Below are 21,370 nucleotides of genomic sequence, written 5' to 3'. Positions count from 1 at the left end.
ACACTTACTGTTCCTACATTTGAGATGTTTTATACATTCTAAAATGTAAGGTATTTCTATTTGATAGTTTTGATTTCAAAATTGCTAAATCTGACATTTACAGTATGTATCTGGTATCTGGTATCATTCAGACCAGCAAAAGACTTTCCCACTGTTAATATTCAAATGTTTCAACTCTTACCGTTTATCATTTCATACTTGGACTAGGATAACTGCAATCCTAACCAAAGGCATTAGTCTGATGTTGAATAAACCATAATAACCTTATCAGTGTGGTTATCTTACAAGGATTTTCTCATCACACTATTTTCTGTTTTTCCTATTTTTTTCTTGATTCTGATGTTAAAACATAATGAGATCTTAGATATAACTGCTGCCATGTCTTTGATTTTTCAAATGCATTCATGTACAGGAACTGCATACAGTATGCCCTAAAGTGTAAACCAAAGTTACATAAATCCACTTGTTTTCCTGTTATACTTCTGTTCTCCCACACATCCCAAACGTACAGCAATGTTCTACCTGTGATCCCCTGAGTTTAAACAATGTCTGAACATTTTCAGTCTTCTGCTTTTAGCACAGTACTTGTGCACACCGCATCCTCCCACAGTAGAGTGCATGCTGAATAAAGAGGTACTGGCTACCTGCGGTATAGAGTGTCTGCTGTCAGTTCTATTTTCAGCTCCAAGATGCAAGCGAATGTTTTCTATTTATTAGGAATAAAACCTTCAGCAACCGAATAGTCTGGAGTATGATAGCTCTTCATGAAAATATTATTGAAGCAATACGACTTGTTATGGTTTTATTCAACTAAAGGTGTCGATTTAAAATAAAAACAAATGTCTGCACAGGTGAATCACCAGATTCATCTTTTGCCAGTTAAACAGTTAATCCAGTTAACCAGATTAACCTTCCTTCCAGTATTTAAAAACACCATTTTCAATCAGTAGGTTAACGTCTAGGGCAGCATGGAGGCAAATGATTAGCGTTGCTCTGTCACAGCGCTGGGGCTCTGGGGTCAATACCTGACCTGGGCTTCGTGTGGAGTTTCTATGTTCTGCCCGCATGTTTGAGTGGATTTCTTCCGGGTGCTCCGGCTTCCTCCCACAGTCCAAAAACAGACTTGTAAATTTACTATTCCTGGTGCGTGCGTGCGCGTGTGCGTGTCTCCCTGTCTTGCAATTGGGGTCCCATCCAGGGTGTATTCTGCCTTGCACCAGTGGCTTTCTGGGATAGGCTTTGTTACCCTTTGACCCTGAATTGGAAGAAGTGGTTAGAAATGTATGATTAAAGTCTCCTGTTGGACTGTTGGCTGTCTTCAGACCGCTGGGGGGTCAAGTGCACTATGAGGTCTTGGATGAAGTTCTGGGTTTACAGGTCAGCCTATGTCCATACAGTACCAACAGCACTAAACACCAAGCAATGGCCTAAAGGACAGGATTGTGGGTACAATCAGTGAAAATGAAGTTCCTTTCAGGGTTGTTAGACCTTCTTACCTTGATCCACCTTGGTGGAGAAGCTCATCTGTTCGATAAGGAGGTTTCAGTTGGGTACGTCTCATTAGATGGTGACCTTGAGGCTGGAAGTAATATAGTTTGGAATGCCAGGGAATGCTTGATAAATCCCCAGGAGGAGTTGTAATCCTTTCTGGAGTAACATGACACACCAAGAGCATCTCTCACCAGGACAAGTGGGCACCAAGTGACTAGATGGTAATCCAGTTCAAACCAAATCTGTTTGAGAATTCAATTTCAATGAAATGTCATGCAGGATGTTATTTATAGAGACCAAGATCTAAGTTTTTTTTTTCACTTCGATATTGGAAAGGTTCTTCTTCAGACTGTCTCTGAGGTTTACATATCTATTTTTTGAAGAGGCAAGGACAGCATTGAGCAATACAGTCATAGTCAAACCAGGACATTGAGTTGTTTCAAAATAGCTTTTCCTGTCCCACATCCATAGAACAAGACACACAGGATCCACCAGAGGGCAGACAAAGTACAAAGAAATAACATTTCTATTTGAATCACATTCATTACCAGTAGAACATATTTGTCCTTGAAACTGCTTTGGTCGCCAGGAGGCCCCAAGAAGAGAATTTTCCATTTTGTTTCTTTCTCAACAGAAAACACATTAGCTAGGCAACAGCCTGTAATGTTGAAGTATTTTAGAATACACTTGGACTACCTTCAGTAGTTCACAGACTACAATTGGTTTTGACAAACTAAAATGAATTTTAATCTTTAAGCCCAGTAGTGTAGTGTGGTTCCAGAGTGGCAATATATTTTTTGTGATATTATGACCTTGTATGCAAATTGTTCAGGCTATAAGAGTTTTGGTTCTAGTGTGTTGCAGAACATCTTACGTGCTCCAGTTATAGAAACAAAGTATGTTATCTTTACATGTGACCCTCCTGTAACTAACTGAGGTTTTAGAACACTCTTGAAAACCTTGAAATCATGGCATTGAGACTTTTCTTAATCCAGAATCCTTTAAGCAATTACATTATTTAAAAAAACACACATGATACAACTCCAGCATCTCTGAACATGTGAGCATTTTTTTCATCCTAGAAGACCACTTCTTGGTATGAAATGAGAGATGGCTCCTATGTTGGTTTCAATTTAAGAAACTGAAAAATTAAATAAATCATTACATCAATATTTACTCAGCTGGCATTTTTAAATAAGATGATTCCTTCCATATCATCCAAAATCAAAATCATCCCAAATTATCAATAGCTATGCTGAAAGAGAGTGAACATTTTGCTCCAAGTTCTTAACATTATAATGTGTTTGTGACAACACCAGCTCACAAGTCACCATAATTTCCTCACTGCCAGCATGTCACTTAGTTTTCTCATATTTTAAGTGGTTTGTCTTTCATTTATCAGACCCCTCCAGAATACTAGTTCTTTCACAGTGTTCGCCTCTCAGAGATACTGCACAATATTCTTCTCCTTCATTGCTCTTCACTTGATTCTACTCACACAAGTTACCCGATCTTCTCATCAAACATGGAGTACGCAATCCGATTAACTCTGTGTTGCCCAATTCTTAAACTTCACTTCACTAAGCAAGCCCTACAACATTCAATAAGACACATCATGTGTCACCCAGTCTCAATCCTCAATAAAATCAATTCAGCTCAATTTGTTGCTCATACAGTACTCTTCTTCATGCACCAGAGCGTCACTAACAACCAGTAACGTTTTTCATCACTAACTGTATTGGCTGATCCTGTTTGACCAGGAACACCTCTGTAACCCACACTTGCACCTCTGACACAGCAGCAGCCAGAAAGAGGCTGTTATTCTCTGTCACTTCTCAGAGACCCCTGCCTGTCAGCTCACAGTAAGGTGCAGGGGTACTCGAGACTCAGCCTGTACCATCTAGTCTCCTCTCTCATCTGTAGGGACAAAGTGCACTACTATCTTGCCAAGCACAGCCTCACTTCTCCACGTACTAACACCTCCTCTTAAATCGGGTTCAGCAGAGCAACCCTGCTCCTTGGCAGCACATATCTCCTAGGCAGCTTTATTTTCTGATTAGAGTCCCCTCGTTAAAACCCATTACTTTTTATATTCATGGATTTGGAATTGGGAAATGGTTTGAAGATGAAGTTGAGTTTGAATATCTGGAATTCGCACATACCCTGGACACATCTGAACAAATCCTGCCCAATCCTCTTAAACAAGTACTTTTCCCACTCTCGTTGCCTCTCCATTTTTAAGGCACTTTTCACCTGCTCAGAAGTCTCCTCTCTTTCCAACACACCTGCTTTTATATACCAGTCAGTAAGGTGGAAATAAACAACCCGCCAGCAACGGCTAATCACCAGCGAGCAGCAGACAACTTGCTCAGCACTGCAGCATTTGAAGCTGAACACTGTTGCTCTAAGCAACACTAAAGATAGACCCTCCTTCAATTGGAGGAGGGGTTTATTCATACACAGCTATACCACTGCTGTAGTTCAGGTGGGTAGCTGTGTCACACCTGAAGAAGGCTCCACGGCCGAAACATTGTGTTCTCTTTCTTCTTTTTTTCAGCATGGAATAAACCTATTACTTGTTCCTATACCACTGCTGGATCATTATAGGGTACATTAAAACAGCCAGGTTGGTTGTTGGCAGTCCATGTGGAAAAATGGCTTGTAAAAATCTAGCTAATATAAAATCAGGTGATTCAACAAAGATAACTTTATTTTTGTAAATATGCATATACTGTACCACAAACCATTACTATTGCATGAAAAATAACCTAATACAATACTCTCACCTATAAATGCTGTCATTCAATGCTAGATGTAGAGTATGAAAAATGCAGAACATTAAAAAAAGCCATTAATCAGAAGAATTCAAATGGAAAAATCTCTTATCAGTGTAAAGCTATATTACTCTAAATATAAGGAGTATGTACTCATGATTCAGAATTAACTATTTCACAATCATAATAAATCATAATAAACCATCTTAAACGCAATACAGTGCCAATTCAGTTATCAGCAGGAAAACAAAATTTAAAAATGCGTACTTTCAGAACATATAAAAACCACATATTTGACACATTATTTACATTATTCTTGTAAAGTATTTAAACATTTGCTAAATGGTCACATAACAAAATTCAAGATTACCATAACACAAGCAGTTTTCCTAATCACAAACTCCCAAAGGCAGGCTAGTATTCTGCAGTACTGTACAGCTCCGTGTACTTGGGAGGGCTTTGTTCAAGACTAAAAATAATTGAGGGTCTTTTGATTTGACAGTACATAGTCATTGACATCACCATCCCAATGAACTGGAAAAAAGTAAAAGGAGCTTGTTAGTCAAAGCATATTGAAAATTACATACAGTACAGTACTATACCCAAGTCAAATTATATAATATGTGTGATTAACATTAATTTAGTATAGGAGATATCTCACTATAATACAATAATGATCAGACCTTAACGTTTGGAAGGTATTAACTTATTGAAGAAGACCTGTTTGTTCCTGAACACAAAGAACATATGTCAGACAAAAACCTTATCAGGTTTTTAATGTTTGACCTCTCTGTACTATGCATACAGGTGGTCTGAAACCAAGACCAATCAGTAAGAAAGATTACTGTGCAAATTGTTGCAAATGTTTCTACTGATCAAACTAGAGACAAATTGTAGGTCAAATACAACCACCTGTAAAACTGGACATTAGCCCACGTTAACTGCTCCCATCTGGAGACAAAAGCCAACAACTGGGCTGTAAAACTCAGACTCCTTCTTACAGTAATGCAATAATTGAGAACGTTCAATACACATTTGTACCAGATATACTGTACTCCAACATGCAACTCTCAGTTTGAATGAAGCCCTGCAAATTCATTGTTTTGGACATTTTACCACCACATTACTATTAAATACAGTATGCTGTGACTCATACAAATACTGTGAATATGTAGATCACATTAATTACACATTCATTTATTGTTTCTTGGGCAATATAGAAAACACTGCAGTTTACATAAACCGTCTTTAAAATCTTTGTAATAGAAGACAGCACACTTCAAGCACAGCTTGTTTTTGCAAGTCATAGTTTTGAAGAAGATACAGAAATCAGACTAAACTGTCTTTATAGATAGACAGAGCTAACACAAACCATCAGAATGTCTAGTGTTTTTCAATTCAAATCAGTGGCTAAAAGCTGGTGAAGAGAAGGAATCTACTGCCTGTGTAGGTTCTTTATTTCTACTGAAACTTTAATGAAAAAGATTTATTAATAGTTCCTACTGTTGTAAAATTTAGGTTGGAGACAATGTTTTTTGCAACCAGATTTGAAATTGTTTTATTTGATAATCTACAAAGGCCACTAAGTGTAAGGCCCCAGTGTCCTTTAATTTGGTTCTATTATATAGTAAGGCAACTATTAAAATTAGTGGCATGAACTTTTATTGTTACTTCATAAGAATCTGCTATTTAAATACTTTCCATACCAATTCTGTTTTTCCTAGTTAAAACCATTAAATCTGTATAGGTTATAATTTTCCAGTTCATTTGTTTAAATAGAGTGTAGTATCATTTAAAATGACAGAGTCCTGATGTTGGTGAAAGAAAGGTCATTTATTACGCATGCATACGTTGGGGGGGGGTAGCTTGCCACAGCCAGTCTCGAATGGTTATAAAGTTAGTCTTTTTATACAGTGTAACAAACAAAGTATTAGCACATACATCAAATGACTTGATAACTGCAGACTCATTACTTTACGTTCTTATGCTGGTCTAACAGAAAAAAACACCTTCTCATATGGCATTTTGCCAGACCTCAGGGTTCATAAAACAGGATGCAACAAGTTCCGCATAGTCATTATGAGTAACCATGAACGGACAGCACCTGCTATGCGTTTCCTGCCGACATGCACGGAATATGCACCTTGATCTGTAGGAGATAAGTTGTTAAAAGCATTTATTCTGGATTCCTCAATACTAATAAGAAAAAATAGCTTACCGCACTGATTGCTAATCCAAAGGTTATTCCAAGAGATATATCAAACACTTTCCTCATGTAAGTGAGAACAATGGGACCACACGGCTAAAAAGAACAAACAGTTATCACTTTATATTAAACAAATGGATGGTTCTAAACATTTAGATTTGGTAACCTACTGTATACTGTATATAGATCTTAAATAATTTTAAAATTCTATAGACTTTAGGAAATGAAACCTACTGCAACTAGAGATTGCTCTTAAAACTAGGATTTACTTTTTTTTGTCTTTTTAATATTTTTTCTTTAAAAACTTGTTAAATTAAATACTGAATGAAAACATGATCATTCATGATAATTTTCATGCCAATGAAAACATAACATTAACATTTGTTTATAACCACCAATGTGTGTACTGAAGTTTAAGAACTGTTTTAAATTCACAGGTTAAAATCTTATTCCCCCCCCCCCCCCCATTCCTCTTACCAAAAACAGTAATCAAAACCATCTTAGCAAGGATGTGAAATGAACAGCAAATTTTCCCCCAATTTCACATTTGACTCAAGTTTCTATTCACTCAATCAAGCTTAACGTCAGGTATCGGAGCTCAATATTACATGATGAGCCTGCTATTTTGCAGACTGGAAAGACTTTTCTTAGATGTGGAAGGAATCATAACAGGAATGTATCTTGTTTAATCAGTACTGTGACAGCAATGAGAGGAATAATTTTACCTGTTTATACACCAGCACAGAAGAACCAGAAACATCAAGATACTTCATCATTCCCTGGAACACGTCAAACAAGTTTAAACATGAACTGTATTAGCTAAAACAGATTCAATTTAAATACAATCTTACAATAAATGGCATGACGAACATGAAGGCAGACAAAATGTATTCATTAATAAAACAACTGGATACACTGTGACTAATTTTATTGGATAAAAAGAAATATGTAACCAAATATTCCAAGAAAATATTAGGTCTCAGAAGACAACCCACATTTTATGTGCAATCAACAATAATATTTTATACTTAACAAACCTGGAATTAGCTGTGCTTTGCTTACCACATCAACTCCTATACCATATGAAGAGAATAAGGATGATAATACACATATCCCTACAACATGCTCACGTGTCAGACTCATTTATCTTTTGACACTCTGAAATCTCCACAATGCTGCGGGCCAGTACTATGGAAATTAGTAATGACAGAAAAGAGAGATGCTTCTCTCACCGATTTTACTGTTAGAATGCAAGTGCCCGGCAAGTCTCAGGAGTCATGCATACAGTACAGTATGTAGCAATCTCTGGTCAGCTCTACTCAGAACAATACCAGCAGTGCTTAGCCATCTTTGTGCTCCCTTAAGAGCTATTCAGGCTCTTGTACAGTTTTCACATTTTGGTGCTTTAAAGCACTTTTAAAGTCTGGGCACATTAAAGTAGCAATTTCTACCTACTCAACACATTCAAGCAAAAACCAAAAAGGAAATTAATCTGAAGGAAAAATGGAAAAATCACAATTATAAACTGAAAAATGAAAACAATTATCTCTGAGATTCCTTGGGCAAGTAGTGAATTTAAAGCAAAACGAACCATGAAGACTAAGGAGCTTTTGAAGCATCTCAAATAAACTCCTAAGCGATACTGATTGAGTCCACTGATCAAATCCTATTGATTCTACCAAGTCAAAATACTCATAGTTCAGTTAAGTGAGTCAATTAGGTTAGATTCATACTTATTTGTTGCCTTATTATGCCTCTACACATACCTGCTTGTGTTGTTCATATGATGTTTACAACACTCACTTTTGAAACATTGAATTTTAAAATGCTAGCAAAAATATATTTTTTCATTCCACATTTTATTGAAGTCTTTCAGTGGGACATTTGAATGGAACCTGTACAATATTTAAGAGGATGATGGCGGAGACGCATTTGCCAGAAGGCCCTGGAGAATGATCTGCCATCCTTGGTCACCTGACTAATTGCTGGAAAACAACTGGTCAAGCAGCCATTAAAAATCAAAAGTGGAGTCTTCCAGAAGAAAAGCTCTCTTAGATAGCAGATTTTCTGTTATGTGCTGCACCAGGAAGAGTGGAAGCAAAGAAGACACCGACCATTGAGACTATGGACATGAGCGTAAATGACTTTAGAGAAAGAGGTTTAGTGACGGTAAGATAAGGGTATCCCTTAGTTGGGCTACTGATAGACATGAGAAGTAGTTAGAGCTTAGTTTGGTTTTGTTTGATTTACAGTATCTGTTATGGAGTATTAATGCACTGTTTAATAAAATAACATTTTTTTTAGCTTATCACAGTGTACATATGTTGGTTTCCTGAAATCTATTAGCAGTACAATGATTACTGCTAAGACAATGGAGTTTATGAAACTCTAGCAAACCCCATTAATCATTCCAGGTGCTAACTGGGAAAAAAAGAAATATGACTCTATAACTGGCACGTTCTATACAGTACATACCCATTTATTCTTTGGTGAAACTGGAACGCTCACACAGTCCTTGTACTGGTAGAATGGAGGGCAGCGACAGGAATCTGGGACTTTCTGCCCCCAGTCTTGGTAACCATTCAACATTCCACAACAGTGAACCTGCAGAAACAGTTTGGTTCTTAGAAAAGTGAATCATACAGAGCAGGACTAGAGAATAGACTGTACGGGTCAGCTTACGCTTGGCTTTAAAAGCACTATAGCAGTTTCCGTGAATTCCTGTGAATTCTCTGGTGAATGCTCTGGAGAAGAAATCCTGCTTATTTCAGGCCCCAGACTATCAATGAACTCTGTTTTATTTACATTTAAGTACCTTTAAAAAAAAGTTTACTGGTACATACAAAAACATGATATGGGGAGGCTGGTCTTTATTGAAGGAAAGGGGGGGTAGTGCTGGTAATTTTACAATACAGTTCTACAGCAGACAGCTAAATATAAAAGTACCTCTCTCTGAAATACTTCCATAGTTGTTTGGTATTCAGAATCGACTTCATCCAATGGAGGTAATTCACTGAATACTTCCTCAATGTTATTAAGCACCTTGAAATACAATGAAGTCATTAAATGACATGATTTCAATGCAATATACTCTCAGAAGCAATTCTAAGCATGTTTTAAATCCTGCCTCCTTAACTGGAAAAATAGCAGAATGAGAATCTTAACAACAATTCTACAAACTATACTTCTTAATTCTCAAAAGATCATTAAAAGTTACATTTTTTATAATGAGAAAATAAATATTCTAAGTACTAATGATTCCATGTAATAATATCCAGTTCCTCCTCTCAATTGCGGACTGAAAACCATTGATACTTCCCTATAAAATGATGATTTTAGATTTTTTCCAAAGGTTTTAGTTAAAGCCAGGGATACAGAAAGTATGTGAGACAGCCCTGAGGAAAGTGGAAGAAACAATGACTTAAATAGCAACAACAGTTCCTATTACTTCAACATTAGTCTGAGGACTTAAAAAAAGTAGCACAGATTTCTGCACGGCCCAGCTTTTATGGCATTTATCTACTTGCAATTATAAATGAATAAAAATACGAAGAGGGATCAATTTTACCTGTGGCTTGTAAACAGCCAGTGGCACTGCTCCAATCAAAACGATGATGAAGCCTATTAATGTTCCTATGAAAAACTATAGACGGAGTTCATCAGACACGAGCACTTGAAACATTTTTATGAAATGATTGTAGCGACTTCCAAGTCCAAGTTTCACCCATCCATTTTCTAACCACTTCATCGCAGGGCAGAGAGACATAAACACAGATTCGCATACAGTCATACAAGTGCCAGTTTTCCCCAAAGCCAATTAACCTTCCACTAGGTGTTGCTAACATGGGGAGAACATACAAATTCAATGCAGATACTGTAGCACCCCAGGTCCATCTGTGTGGGGCAGAAATGCTAACCACTGCACCACCTTGCTGCATTAAATCAGAATAATTTATTATAAAACACACCGGAAGAACCTTAAAACTATTTCCTTTACATAAAAGGCAATAACACCTATATCAAGTCGATTCTTCCAAATATTCCCAAATTATGCCACTGCTATTTCTTATTAGATATTCACCAGGAATATGATAAAATATAATGAATTCAACAGTATAGAGAGTTAAAAGTTTGATTTGCAGTGATGCAAACAGGAAGAACACAATATTACCAAATAAGATTTACTCTTGTATCTCATGCTTTGAAATCATACAATTCAAGAAACAGACATTTCTTAACCTCAGGGTGCACATTTTGTGCATGTTAATTAATTTGAAGACACATACCACTAGGAGTGCCCACTTCTTTTCTTTATAAGCGCCAAATACTCCAAGAAAAGAAATCCCCATGGTTACGGCAGCAACTACCAACAATAACAGACTCCCACGAGTGACGTCTTTTCCATCCACCTACAAGAAACAAAAAAATAATTCATTAAAAACACTGGATGTCTGCTAATACTAGTTTGCACCCAACCTCTCAATCCTGCAGCTCAGAATACAAAACAGAAGGCACTGTGAACAAGAAACAACTAAAATCAAGGAAGTAAAGAAGAAAACAGACAGCGCACCATGTTGTGATGCTCACAATGAAGAGAGTTCCTCCTATTTAGTAAGCCACATGCTACCTTTTTTGTACTCTAATTTTCATTTTTCAGAACATAAACCACATGCAGAGCTACTGTGTGCACTTCCTAGGTTCACCTTAGAAATTTCCACAAGTATGGTGCAAAGGCTTTAATACAGAGGTGTTATAAGCTCTTTCTAAAATGTAAAATTCTTACAACCCCTTGGAAAAAACATTATTTTCATCGGAATTCAGAATAACCTAAAAGCATGCGTAATGTACCCATCTGAAGGCCAATGTATCACAACTAAGAGACATGAATAGTGTACAGTACTTAACATCATTTCTGCTCTGGCCTAAAATGACAGATTCTTAGCAGTGATGTAGTTAGATTTGTAGATTTTGAGATAAACACATTAAAAAAAATTTACATTTCCTAAACTGTTTGAAATTTGGATGATAACACAGCACTTTTAATGGGCTCCAATATATATAAAATAAACAAGCAAACAGAGGCTAATAGGATAAAAATACCAACACGTCAACCACTCTGAAGCTACTGAGCAGGTCTTCACAGAAAGATCATGTCTGCTTATTAGCTGAATAGGAGATTTTTAATGTGGGTCTTGTTACTGGTTAGAGTGGGGCAGAAACCTTCCTCTACTCTTCCCACCAGACCAGAAACTCCAAACTAACAAACAATATGCTCTTAGAAGACACTGTGCATATGGAGGTGCCATTCTTTGGATGAGATTCCTATTTGAGATTCTGACTGCTTATGGTAATTAAAAAAAGGTCAAAGGCCTTTTTTAAGAGTAAGACTATCAACTGATCTGGACAAATTTCAATTCAGAAATTCCCAATGTGACCACACCCTCCCCTTTACTTACGGGGCGGAGTGGTGGCTCTGTGCCTGTGGCTGGAAGGTTACCAGTTCAAATCCTGCAGACGGCAGAGGAACTCTGTTGGGCCCCTGAGCAACGTCCTTAACCCCAACTGCTCCAAGGGCGCTGTACAATGGCTGACCCTGCGCTCTGACCCCAAACTTCTCTCCCTGTCTGTGTGTCTCATGGAGAAAGAGCTGGGGTATACAAAAAGACGAATTCCTAATGCAAGAAATTGTATATGGCTAATAAAGGGATTTTATCTTATCTTACTCTTCAGCTTTATGAAGTTTTTTTTACCCAGTCTAATTTTACCTTTTCAACTTCAGGGTAGAATCTTGTTGCAAGTAGCACAAGTCCAAATATGATGCATCCACAAACCTGAAAGACAAGACAGGGCAACTTCACTAGTCAGGACAAATTTAAAAGTAGTGCCTTTTTAAATGCAGCAGGTCAAGGAAACGTTGCACATGAAGCAAATTTCCTGGTTTTTACTTTCTCCCTTTAAGAAAACACCTCACAGGAAACACTTTGCAGAGTTAAGGTTTCTCTTTTACACTTGAATTTTCTTATATTTTTAGTAGCAAGAGATTAACTTCACATATCAGTATTTCTGATCTTCAAAGTCAGATAATGTGAGAGAGTTTGTGCTGGAGTCTCATTGGAGCACTCCAGCTGCCTCTTTCTCTTATATTTAGTTTAATGAGGGAGCTAAAAAGAGAAGAAACATTAAAAAATGTCCAAACCATTCTTGGGAGATAAGTAAGACAACCTTTTTTGGGATGGTAGAGTAAAAAGTTAGGTCACCAACACAGCATAAATAAAACTCCACACACTCTCAAAAGGTGCCCATCTTATCTTCTGACAACAATGAAATTGCACAGGAAGTGGTTTCCTCCTCTCCAGATCAAACTACAGAAACCTTTAAAGTAATCTGAGCACTGAAGATAATCTCAGAATTTAAAAAAGGGACTGTAGTCTTTTAGCTATGAAAATATTTTTTTTCCTTTCTGGTTATTCTTTCGGCAAAACAAATCTCTTATTTTATTTTATACACTCTTTGGCATAAGGAGTAAACTAAAATCTATTTAGTCCCGAGTATGATCGTATATTTTATGAGAAAATGATAAATGAGTCTTATTTGTAAGGTTATGGTTCAAGTGAGGAACTCCGAAAGCATGCATTGGTTACAAAGGGCCAATGTAAAGGTTAATTCCACATTGAAATGTAGAAAGAAGAAACAACATTTTGACTGTTCACCTTTCTTCACGTTTCACTTTTTTGCAAGATTAAGATCCATTTCTGTGCTCTGGAAAAGACGGACCCACAAAACTCAATTTTGTGAAACAGCAGTAGGAGACATTTGTGTCTTTCTATAACTCCTTAATGTATGGATACATTAAAAACATGATATGGGGATATTCACGCTATGATTTCAGAAGTTTCACACATACTGTAGATAAAGTCATTTGACTGGTCATGTAATACAATGTGATAAAATGCAAGGTGATTTACATTATATTTGAATTTGGACCTGAAACTGACTCTGGGTGGGGTTGTGGGCTCTAATACTGTATGCACGTCCCCTTAAATTGCATTAGTTTATGAATGTGAACTTGGTGCTTTGGAGGATGTGCTTTGCCAGTTGGATTGTGTCAAAGCTCGGCCTTCTTTGCTCTATAAAGATAATTAAATTAACCTTTGAAAGTCACATTGTTAAAAGTATCTATATCTTGTCCAGTGTTTGGGATTTTGCAGTTTCATCTTTCTACAAACACGACTGTTGATTTTAAATGCCTTTAAAGTGTTTTGTAGTTTGCAATTCACATGGAAACATTTCGGTTCGAATGTTTATTTTTCGTTTGTTGCTTTGAAGTCGCAACTTATCATCATCATTGTTGTTCTTGACTATTAAAACCGCTGGATTTCAGCACCGGTAGTCAAAAGTGCACATACAGTACTGTACTGTACCTATTCCATGATAATATTCCTCTCACATTAGCTAGAGCAAACAAGTTTCACATGTCGTCGCACCTGTCCACATTCACTTTCATTTTTATCAGCACTTCTCTGAGTACTTTCATATTTACTTATGATTCAGTACCCAAATTACTTTTTTGTTTCCACGTTGATCATCACAGAGTTTAATAAAGTTAAAGTATAATTGGATCAGTTCAAACGTTTTAGGTAACGTTGGCCAGGATAATCGTTAACATTTAGAGATGGTAAGAAACAAAGATATCACGTGATATTGCAAGGAACGATCCATGAGTAATGATGATTATAAATACAATTTTCAAATTATATTCTCAATGTGATAAACAGCTCAATGCAGAAAATAAACTAAATCTTCCCCTTTGACATGCGACATTAGAAATGAACTATTAATTTGTGTTCCATACGCACACTTTTTTTGGCGTTTGTTGTAGTTTCTTTTCAACACTGTTAAAAAGTTGAGCGCTGAGGCTCTTTTTATCAAGCACCGGGGTTCTCCCTGCTTTATTGTCAAGTCTTTATACATTATTAAAAGGTTAAGAACTACGTCGCATTTTTAACAAATTAGCCAAATAAACCCCAAACCATGGCGCAGTACCTCCAAAGGTAATTTTTTAGAGACTAAACGGGCCGTTGGTTCTGCCTAAGCTCTAATACATACTGTAACACAAACATTATTTTACATTACATGGTCATGATCTTTAATTTTGATAACTGAACTACCTTACCCAGAAAAAGACGTTGAAGATGATCAGCAAACTTTTCAAATAAATGCTGACTTTCGCCATTTTTTTTTCAAAAGCTGGAAAAGTATATCTTTAAAGGTTTCGCTGTGGCGTTTTTCCAAAGTTTCGCTTCTTCGCTGCGAGGAGTGAAACAAGAATTCTAGTGATCAGAGGATTATCGAGGAACTGTAGTCTGACTTGTTGCTTCAATGTGGGCGGTACTACTAGTACATTTCGTGCGTACTCGCTGTCCCTGTGATATCAATGTTTTAGTCTAATTTGTGCGAGGCTGTTGTAGTGCTTTGTGTGCATTTACCAAATATAAGATACTTTAAATTCAGATTTAAAAGCAACACAATTTGCTTGTTTTAGATATTAAAACGTCGCCAAAACGTTGTAAATCTTTGGACATAAAATATCATTAATGCATGGAAGCCAAGGAAACAAGGAATTACGTTAAGAAAATGAAGCAAGACGGTGGTCCAGCGTGCAATCACTGAAACATTTAGGCCAGTGTGGATACATCATTACTAAGACATTCTAAAATGTCTTGATTAGATCTCAAAGAGTCTTACCTAAAAACAACTCGGTTCTTTATACAGTGTGTGATGTTAATGCGTTAAGTAACACAATACTACTGTAGCTAACATATTTTATACACGAATCAAATGTAGGTGATTGTCGGTAAAATTAGGTAGCTCATCTGGGAGGGTGATCTTCCACCGTTAATACGGGTTCCAAGAGTGTAGCTCGTTTTTCCATTTTTATTTTTTGTTCCTCCCGGTTTCGGTCCGAACGCATGATGTTTTTGTGTTTCAGCAAATTTGAAAACTGGCTACTCGACATATTGCACATGATAACATAACTAACATATTGTAACGCTACGGGGGTCAGGTGGTCGCACTTGCTGCATTAGGTTGGCTCGAACCCGGGATTCCCGCGTCACTCAACAGGGACCCAGCCCGGTGAGCTAAAGAGAGACCTCTTCACAACCCAGTAGCTGTAGTCCTGCTATCACAGGGAAGGGCGGCGACGTCACCGCTCTGGTAAGCCGGCTCTTACACACCCTGATGGCCGTATGCGTTACAATATTAACAGTGTTAAGTAAGACATTTTGATTAACCCATATCATATTTAATGTTCATGTATGTAATAGAGATCATGCCAATTTTATTTATCCACGTAACTGCTTCATAATACATTTAAACATACAGTAACAGCTTGCATATTTTGTTTTGTAAATTTTACTTGTTGTAACATAAAGTACTTAGCAATTAATGGTGCCATGCTATTCAAATACATTAGGTGATGATGATGATGTTATCCGGTCAGTCGGATCCGACTCTCGGCGATTCTATAGGCCATCTCTCGCCAAGCTTTCCGGTCTTGGACTTTCCCTTTCAGCTGTTCTATGCCTAAGCCAGTGTCCGTTTTGATGGCGTCGAGCCAGATATGTGTACATTAATTATAACCACTTGGAACGATCAGAGATTTTTACATATAAATTATAATGGAAATTTATTGTCATTTAATATTATTATGGGTCTTCACAAATTATGAGAAGTTTTGTAACCAATTGTGCTCCTATATATTTCTATGAAGATGTTAAACACTATTTGCTTGTGTGCCAAATGCACCAGAGAAGTAAGACAACTGTGCACAATGTCGCACAGCTTTGATCTCATACCAGGCACTAGCCCACTTTGATGTCTAGTAGTAGACACCAGCAATATCACATTAGTCTATATATGCAAATATATCTTGTGGGTGTGCAAAGCATGCTTTTGTACAGAGGTGTTAGACTCCACAAAGAAAACCACACAGTTCTGTTCAGCTCGTGATGTTGTCTGTATTGCCATAGGGAACGGAAGGCAGATGACATTAACAGGTATCTTTCACTCACTTTTTCAAACAGAACAACAGGCTTTTTATTCTTGAAGATGAGCAAACTTTACATACAAAAACATTTGTATGATTGATTACTAACAGTTTGTTTAAGGTGTAAACAAGGTCAGATTCAGAGAGTTAGCTCAGGTCAGCCCTGGCAATAAAACCAAGACCCCTGTTCCCTTCATGTTGCTAAATCTGAGCGAAGGTTACATGAATTACTTTTTTTTTGCTCAATCTAAATGTAGGATATATGAATTACATCACCATTTGAGAGACCTTGGTCAGCCAGGAATGTGCAAAACAATAAAACAATTCTTAAAGACTTCATTTCTAACTCATAACAGGGCATACTGTACAGTAGGTTCCTTCCGGTGATGGCAAAATATTAACTCTTGTTGATGTGTGTGTTTGCATGTTTATTGATAGTGCTCTTTGCATCAATTCCACTTGTTTTGGGACCACTCAGTCACTTTCAATTCCAGCACTCAATGCTCAATTCAGTGCCAAATATGCAAATGTACTTTTTTTCACTGGCTTCTCTAAAAATCTTTTCCTCCTCAGCAGTGAGTGGCACACCATGTGTACCTTCTCTCTGAGTGCATGGGTGCATATGTGTATCACAGCATTAATACTAAGTCTCATGTACAGTATGTAAATCATGCAGGAATGGTATTCCAAGATTCCACCAATTTACTAAAACAGAAGCAAGCTTTGTCTAGCTTGCTAGAATTCTTATAGCATTAGATAACACTAAAGAATATGACATCTCTTGATCTTGATATGATCTCTTTAGATTTCCAGAAGGATAATGATTCTTAAATTAATACCTACAGAGAAATCTATAGCTGTCCCACACCGCTGGGGACCTGGGTTCAATTCCAGACCTTGGATTCTAGCTGCACGGATTATGTATGTTCTCCTCGTGCTCACCTGGGTTTCCTCCAGGTGCTCTGGTTTCCTTTTGGAGGTCCAAAGACACAATGGTACCTTTGGGTGAATTGGCTTCTGGGAAAACTGACCCAGGCGAGAATGTGTGCATTCACCCATTCCGCGTGGGCTCGTGCCCTCCGCCGCTCCACCCCGCCCGTTTCGTCCCGCAACCCGGGTGTCACGCCCTCTGCAGCCAGAGGGCGCTCCTTCTCTGTCCTGTCCCTAGTTTCCGGTCTGCTGTCCTTCCTGTCCCTCTCTTTCCCTTGGGCTATATATTTCCGGGTCTTGCACTCTGTCCTCGCTCAGCATTGACGTTCGGATGTCCTGAGACCCGTCTAGCACCAGGGCGCCCCACGTCCGCTCCCTGAGGGCATAGGTTTCTATACGGCATTCCTGAACTCTTTGCACTAATGAGCCCGGGCCTTTTTCCCGTCTCGCCGCTACGCATATGGGTCTTTTTCCGCTCTCCTGCTCCCCACGGTTAGTCCCTTTGGACGTCCGTGACACCGGGTCTCTGGCGTAACGCAACAGAGAAGCAGCCGCATGAGCTAAAGGAGAATGTGTGCATTCGAGAATGCACACATCACACTTCTCTGTTGCGTTACGCCAGAGACCCGGTGTCACGGACGTCTTTCTTATCGAGAGACCACAGGTGGTGCGGATAGGCAATAAAACATCAACACCACTCACCCTGAGCACTGGAACCCCACAAGGCTGCTGTCTGAGTCCAAGGTTGTACTCCCTATTTACTCACGACTGCACAGCAAGACACAGCAATAACCGCATCATTAAGTTTGCCGATGACACCACTATAATAGGACTGATCAGTGATGATGACGAGTCCACTTACAGGGATGAAGTTGTACAGCTGCTTAGGTGGTGTCATAGCAATAACCTGGACTTGAACATAAAGAAAACGAAAGAGCTAATAGTGGACTTTCGGAGACACAGGCCACACACTCACAGCCCACTCAGTATTGATGGAACGGAAGTGGAAACAGTCACCAGCTTTAGGTTTTTGGGAATTCACATCTCTAAAGATCTAACCTGGACTGTGAACACTGACTCTATCATGAAGAAGGCTCAGCAGCGCCTTTATTTCTTGAGGTGCCTCAAGCGATGGGGGATGCCAACACATGTGTTGGTGAACTTCTACCGCTGCACTATCGAGAGCGTCCTCACCAACGGGATCACCGTGTGGTATGGCAACACCTCTTCGCGAGAAAGAAAGGCACTGCAGAGAATGGTCAATATGGCCCAGAAGATCATCGGCTGCGGTCTCACCGAGATTAAACAGCTCTATGAGGACCGCTGCCGTGGTAGAATTCTGGCCATCACAGAGGACAGTCACCACCCCGGGCATGAGCTCTTCACCCCACTGCCCTCAGGCAAGAGATATAAGAGCATACGGACACTTACCACTAGATTCTTCAATAGCTTCTATCCACAAGCAGTGAGACTGGCGAACACATTTAGCCATCCCCCTCGGACCACACCTACACCATCACCATCTACCTCATTGTAATTTATTAATTGTACGTCTCCAGTCATTGTTTACACGTCTGTATTGTTTACAGTCAAACTGTCTGCATGTTTACTTGCACATTGTCTATTGTTTGTTTGTACATTGTCTTGATGCACTGTTTGCACTTTGTTTTGTTTTTTACACTTGTTTTCGAGAGACTTTCTGTAAGTAAGAATTCCATTGTACCAGTACCGGTTACATATGGCAATAAAGTTCAAGTTCAAGTTCAAGTTCAAGGAGACCTCCCTCAGCCCAGGCAGCTGAGATCCCTACTACGCGCAGTGAGGGCGATGACGTCACCGTGTCCGAACTAGCTCTGCTACATGTCTGTGTGTGCAAAAAAAACACGTCTGAGTATGCGCAGTGATACTGTGATGTCCTGTCCTGAGCCTGTTGCTTGCTGGGATAGGCTCTGGCTCCCCCATGACCCTGAATTGGATGAAGTGGTTAGCCCCATGATGACTCTCTTAAATGTCCTTGTTTTCTATTCTTCTTGTTTAGCTCTCTCATGTTCAAAATTTTACCAGTAACAGAAGTAAGATGCACCAGATCTGCAGCTCAGTTCTGTCCCATTTTTTTTTTGGACTGGTGTTACTGAAAATGTACAATTTTCCAAGGTTCTGACAATTTTCATGTACACAAAAGAGGGATTACATTAATGCTATCACATGTCATTTATGTTAGGGTCTCAGCCCTTTCTCCTATATTTATGAGGACAAACCAGTCCATTGGAGTCAGATCAAGCACTAATTGCAACAATGGCAGTACATTAATATCATTAATTGGTAGAAGTGAAACAATTAAACTATTTAGTTCAAGTAGGTCCTGTAGCTGTGTCAGCATGCGTCAGCTGCAAAGTAACAAGTTAAAGGTTTATTCCATGCTGAAAAGAGAAGAAAGGAAACACCACGTTTCAGCTGTGGAGCCTTCTTCTAGTAACAGAATTAAACTATAGTTTTTTTCACTACTTTATGTATATGATTGTGTGAGCAGGTATAGGATCACTTAAATAATAGTTATTTTAAAATATAATTATTATTCTACTAATAATTTAATGTTTATACAATGACATAATTACAACTCTAATATCTCTCACGCTGTAATATCTTAGTTGGTGTTGAAAATATTTAATTATTGTTCATAGTTTAAATAGAATGCAGCTGTGAGTAATGTTTATGTCGACTAATTCCTACTGTTTTAGTCATGATCTGTATTGTGCAATGTTAGAAATGCAAAGGGTAGCCATTTGGTGGTGCAAACATTCACTGTGCCCTCTCGGCTTTTTAAACTAAAAAATGCTCAAAAAGGTGTGAAAAATCTTCTTGTTCTTTAGGGAGTGTGCAAACCTGGGATGATAGTGATAGAAGATCACAAATTATGTCCCTCAGTTTATGTGCAATTTGTAATAATCGTTGTGCAATGATAAGATTATGTTTATTCCTATTTCAGTAAAGTTTTGACAGTTTCAGTACTGTACTACTGTATATGTATAAGAGAAACCACAGTATCAGTAGAATGTGGAAGAGCAAGTGTTCTTACAAGGGGGTCAGCACTTGTCATGTTGGTTACACTAAATCAATATGGTGTGAAGGGATGTGGTCTGCTTTATAATTGCCACAGCATGCAATTTACAGGAACTTCATGTTTTGTAACGTGTCTTGTAACTATTAGCTTTTGTGTCTCCTACTAGTTTATAATTGAATATAAATGAAAGCTGAGATTTGATAGCAATTGTCAGAAACTGTACAGTATATACCATGATAGACTGGCAATAATTATTTCTATTCAATAAACTAAAGACCCAAATACTATACACCCAGATAGACTGAGATACTACATTGTTACAGAATAGGTGGGTTTGGGAAAATAGAAACAGGAAATACAAGTGTTGGAATATACAGTATAGCTAGGTGTGCATAACTTAAATGAAGCAATAATTGCAATTTTTAAGACCTAATTTAAAATATTGTATTAGAGTTCTCATCTCCAATTTAAAAACTCAGGCAACAAAGGGTGATGAGGTACATACCTGTACCTAAAATAAGACCCTACACCTACAATCTAAAAGAGTTGGATCTTGTCTGGATCTGATTTCAACAGAGCAGGCTAATCTAGGTACAGGATTTAGAATCTTTGAGAACCTGATGGACTTCCCCAGGATCCACAGTGAAAAACACATCCCAGAGGACACAAATAGAAACTAAAGGGAAATGTGTTTAAAACTGATAATGGAATTCAGATATTGGAGTCTGTAAAAAGCTGCTCAGTCACATTAGTGAAGCAGATAGCCTAAACCAATTCATTATGGGCATCCACACAAGCTGGATGTGTCTAATGGATTCTTCTCTTTTGTAACTCTCTTAATGTTATTGAGATTTACAGTA

At 38.1% G+C, this 21,370-nt stretch overlaps 1 protein-coding gene across 1 annotated transcript; it reads right to left on the bottom strand.

Moving 5' to 3' along the window:
- Positions 1 to 4,183: 4,183 nt before the first annotated feature.
- LOC148654701 (tetraspanin-8-like) lies at positions 4,184 to 14,848 on the bottom strand. The gene is made up of 9 exons (XM_088644551.1): positions 14,645 to 14,848; positions 12,237 to 12,302; positions 10,758 to 10,880; positions 10,040 to 10,114; positions 9,418 to 9,513; positions 8,947 to 9,075; positions 7,197 to 7,250; positions 6,484 to 6,567; positions 4,184 to 4,799 (listed from the first exon to the last, which is right to left on the bottom strand). Exons 1-9 carry the CDS (start codon positions 14,702 to 14,704, stop codon positions 4,680 to 4,682), a joined length of 807 nt encoding a protein of 268 aa, XP_088500677.1. The 5' UTR covers positions 14,705 to 14,848; the 3' UTR covers positions 4,184 to 4,679.
- Between the last annotated feature and the right edge of the window lie 6,522 nt (positions 14,849 to 21,370).

Source organism: Lepisosteus platostomus, chromosome 9 (genome assembly GCF_059453375.1).
Source record: "Lepisosteus platostomus isolate fLepPlt1 chromosome 9, fLepPlt1.hap1, whole genome shotgun sequence".
Classification (NCBI taxonomy): domain Eukaryota; kingdom Metazoa; phylum Chordata; class Actinopteri; order Semionotiformes; family Lepisosteidae; genus Lepisosteus; species Lepisosteus platostomus.
The sequence above is the reverse complement of the archived record's forward strand: the minus strand, read 5'-3'. Positions and strand labels throughout refer to the sequence as shown.

Bases quoted from the DNA above. Each gene is read 5' to 3' on its own strand.
- LOC148654701 (XM_088644551.1), bottom strand. From the start codon at position 14,704: ATGGCGAAAGTCAGCATTTATTTGAAAAGTTTGCTGATCATCTTCAAC. The intron at 12,303-14,644 runs GTAAGGTAGTTC...CTTGTCTTTCAG, and splicing joins TCTTCAACGTCTTTTTCTGG to GTTTGTGGATGCATCATATT. The intron at 9,076-9,417 runs GTACTTTTATAT...CTGTTTCTGCAG, and splicing joins TGGAAGTATTTCAGAGAGAG to GTTCACTGTTGTGGAATGTT.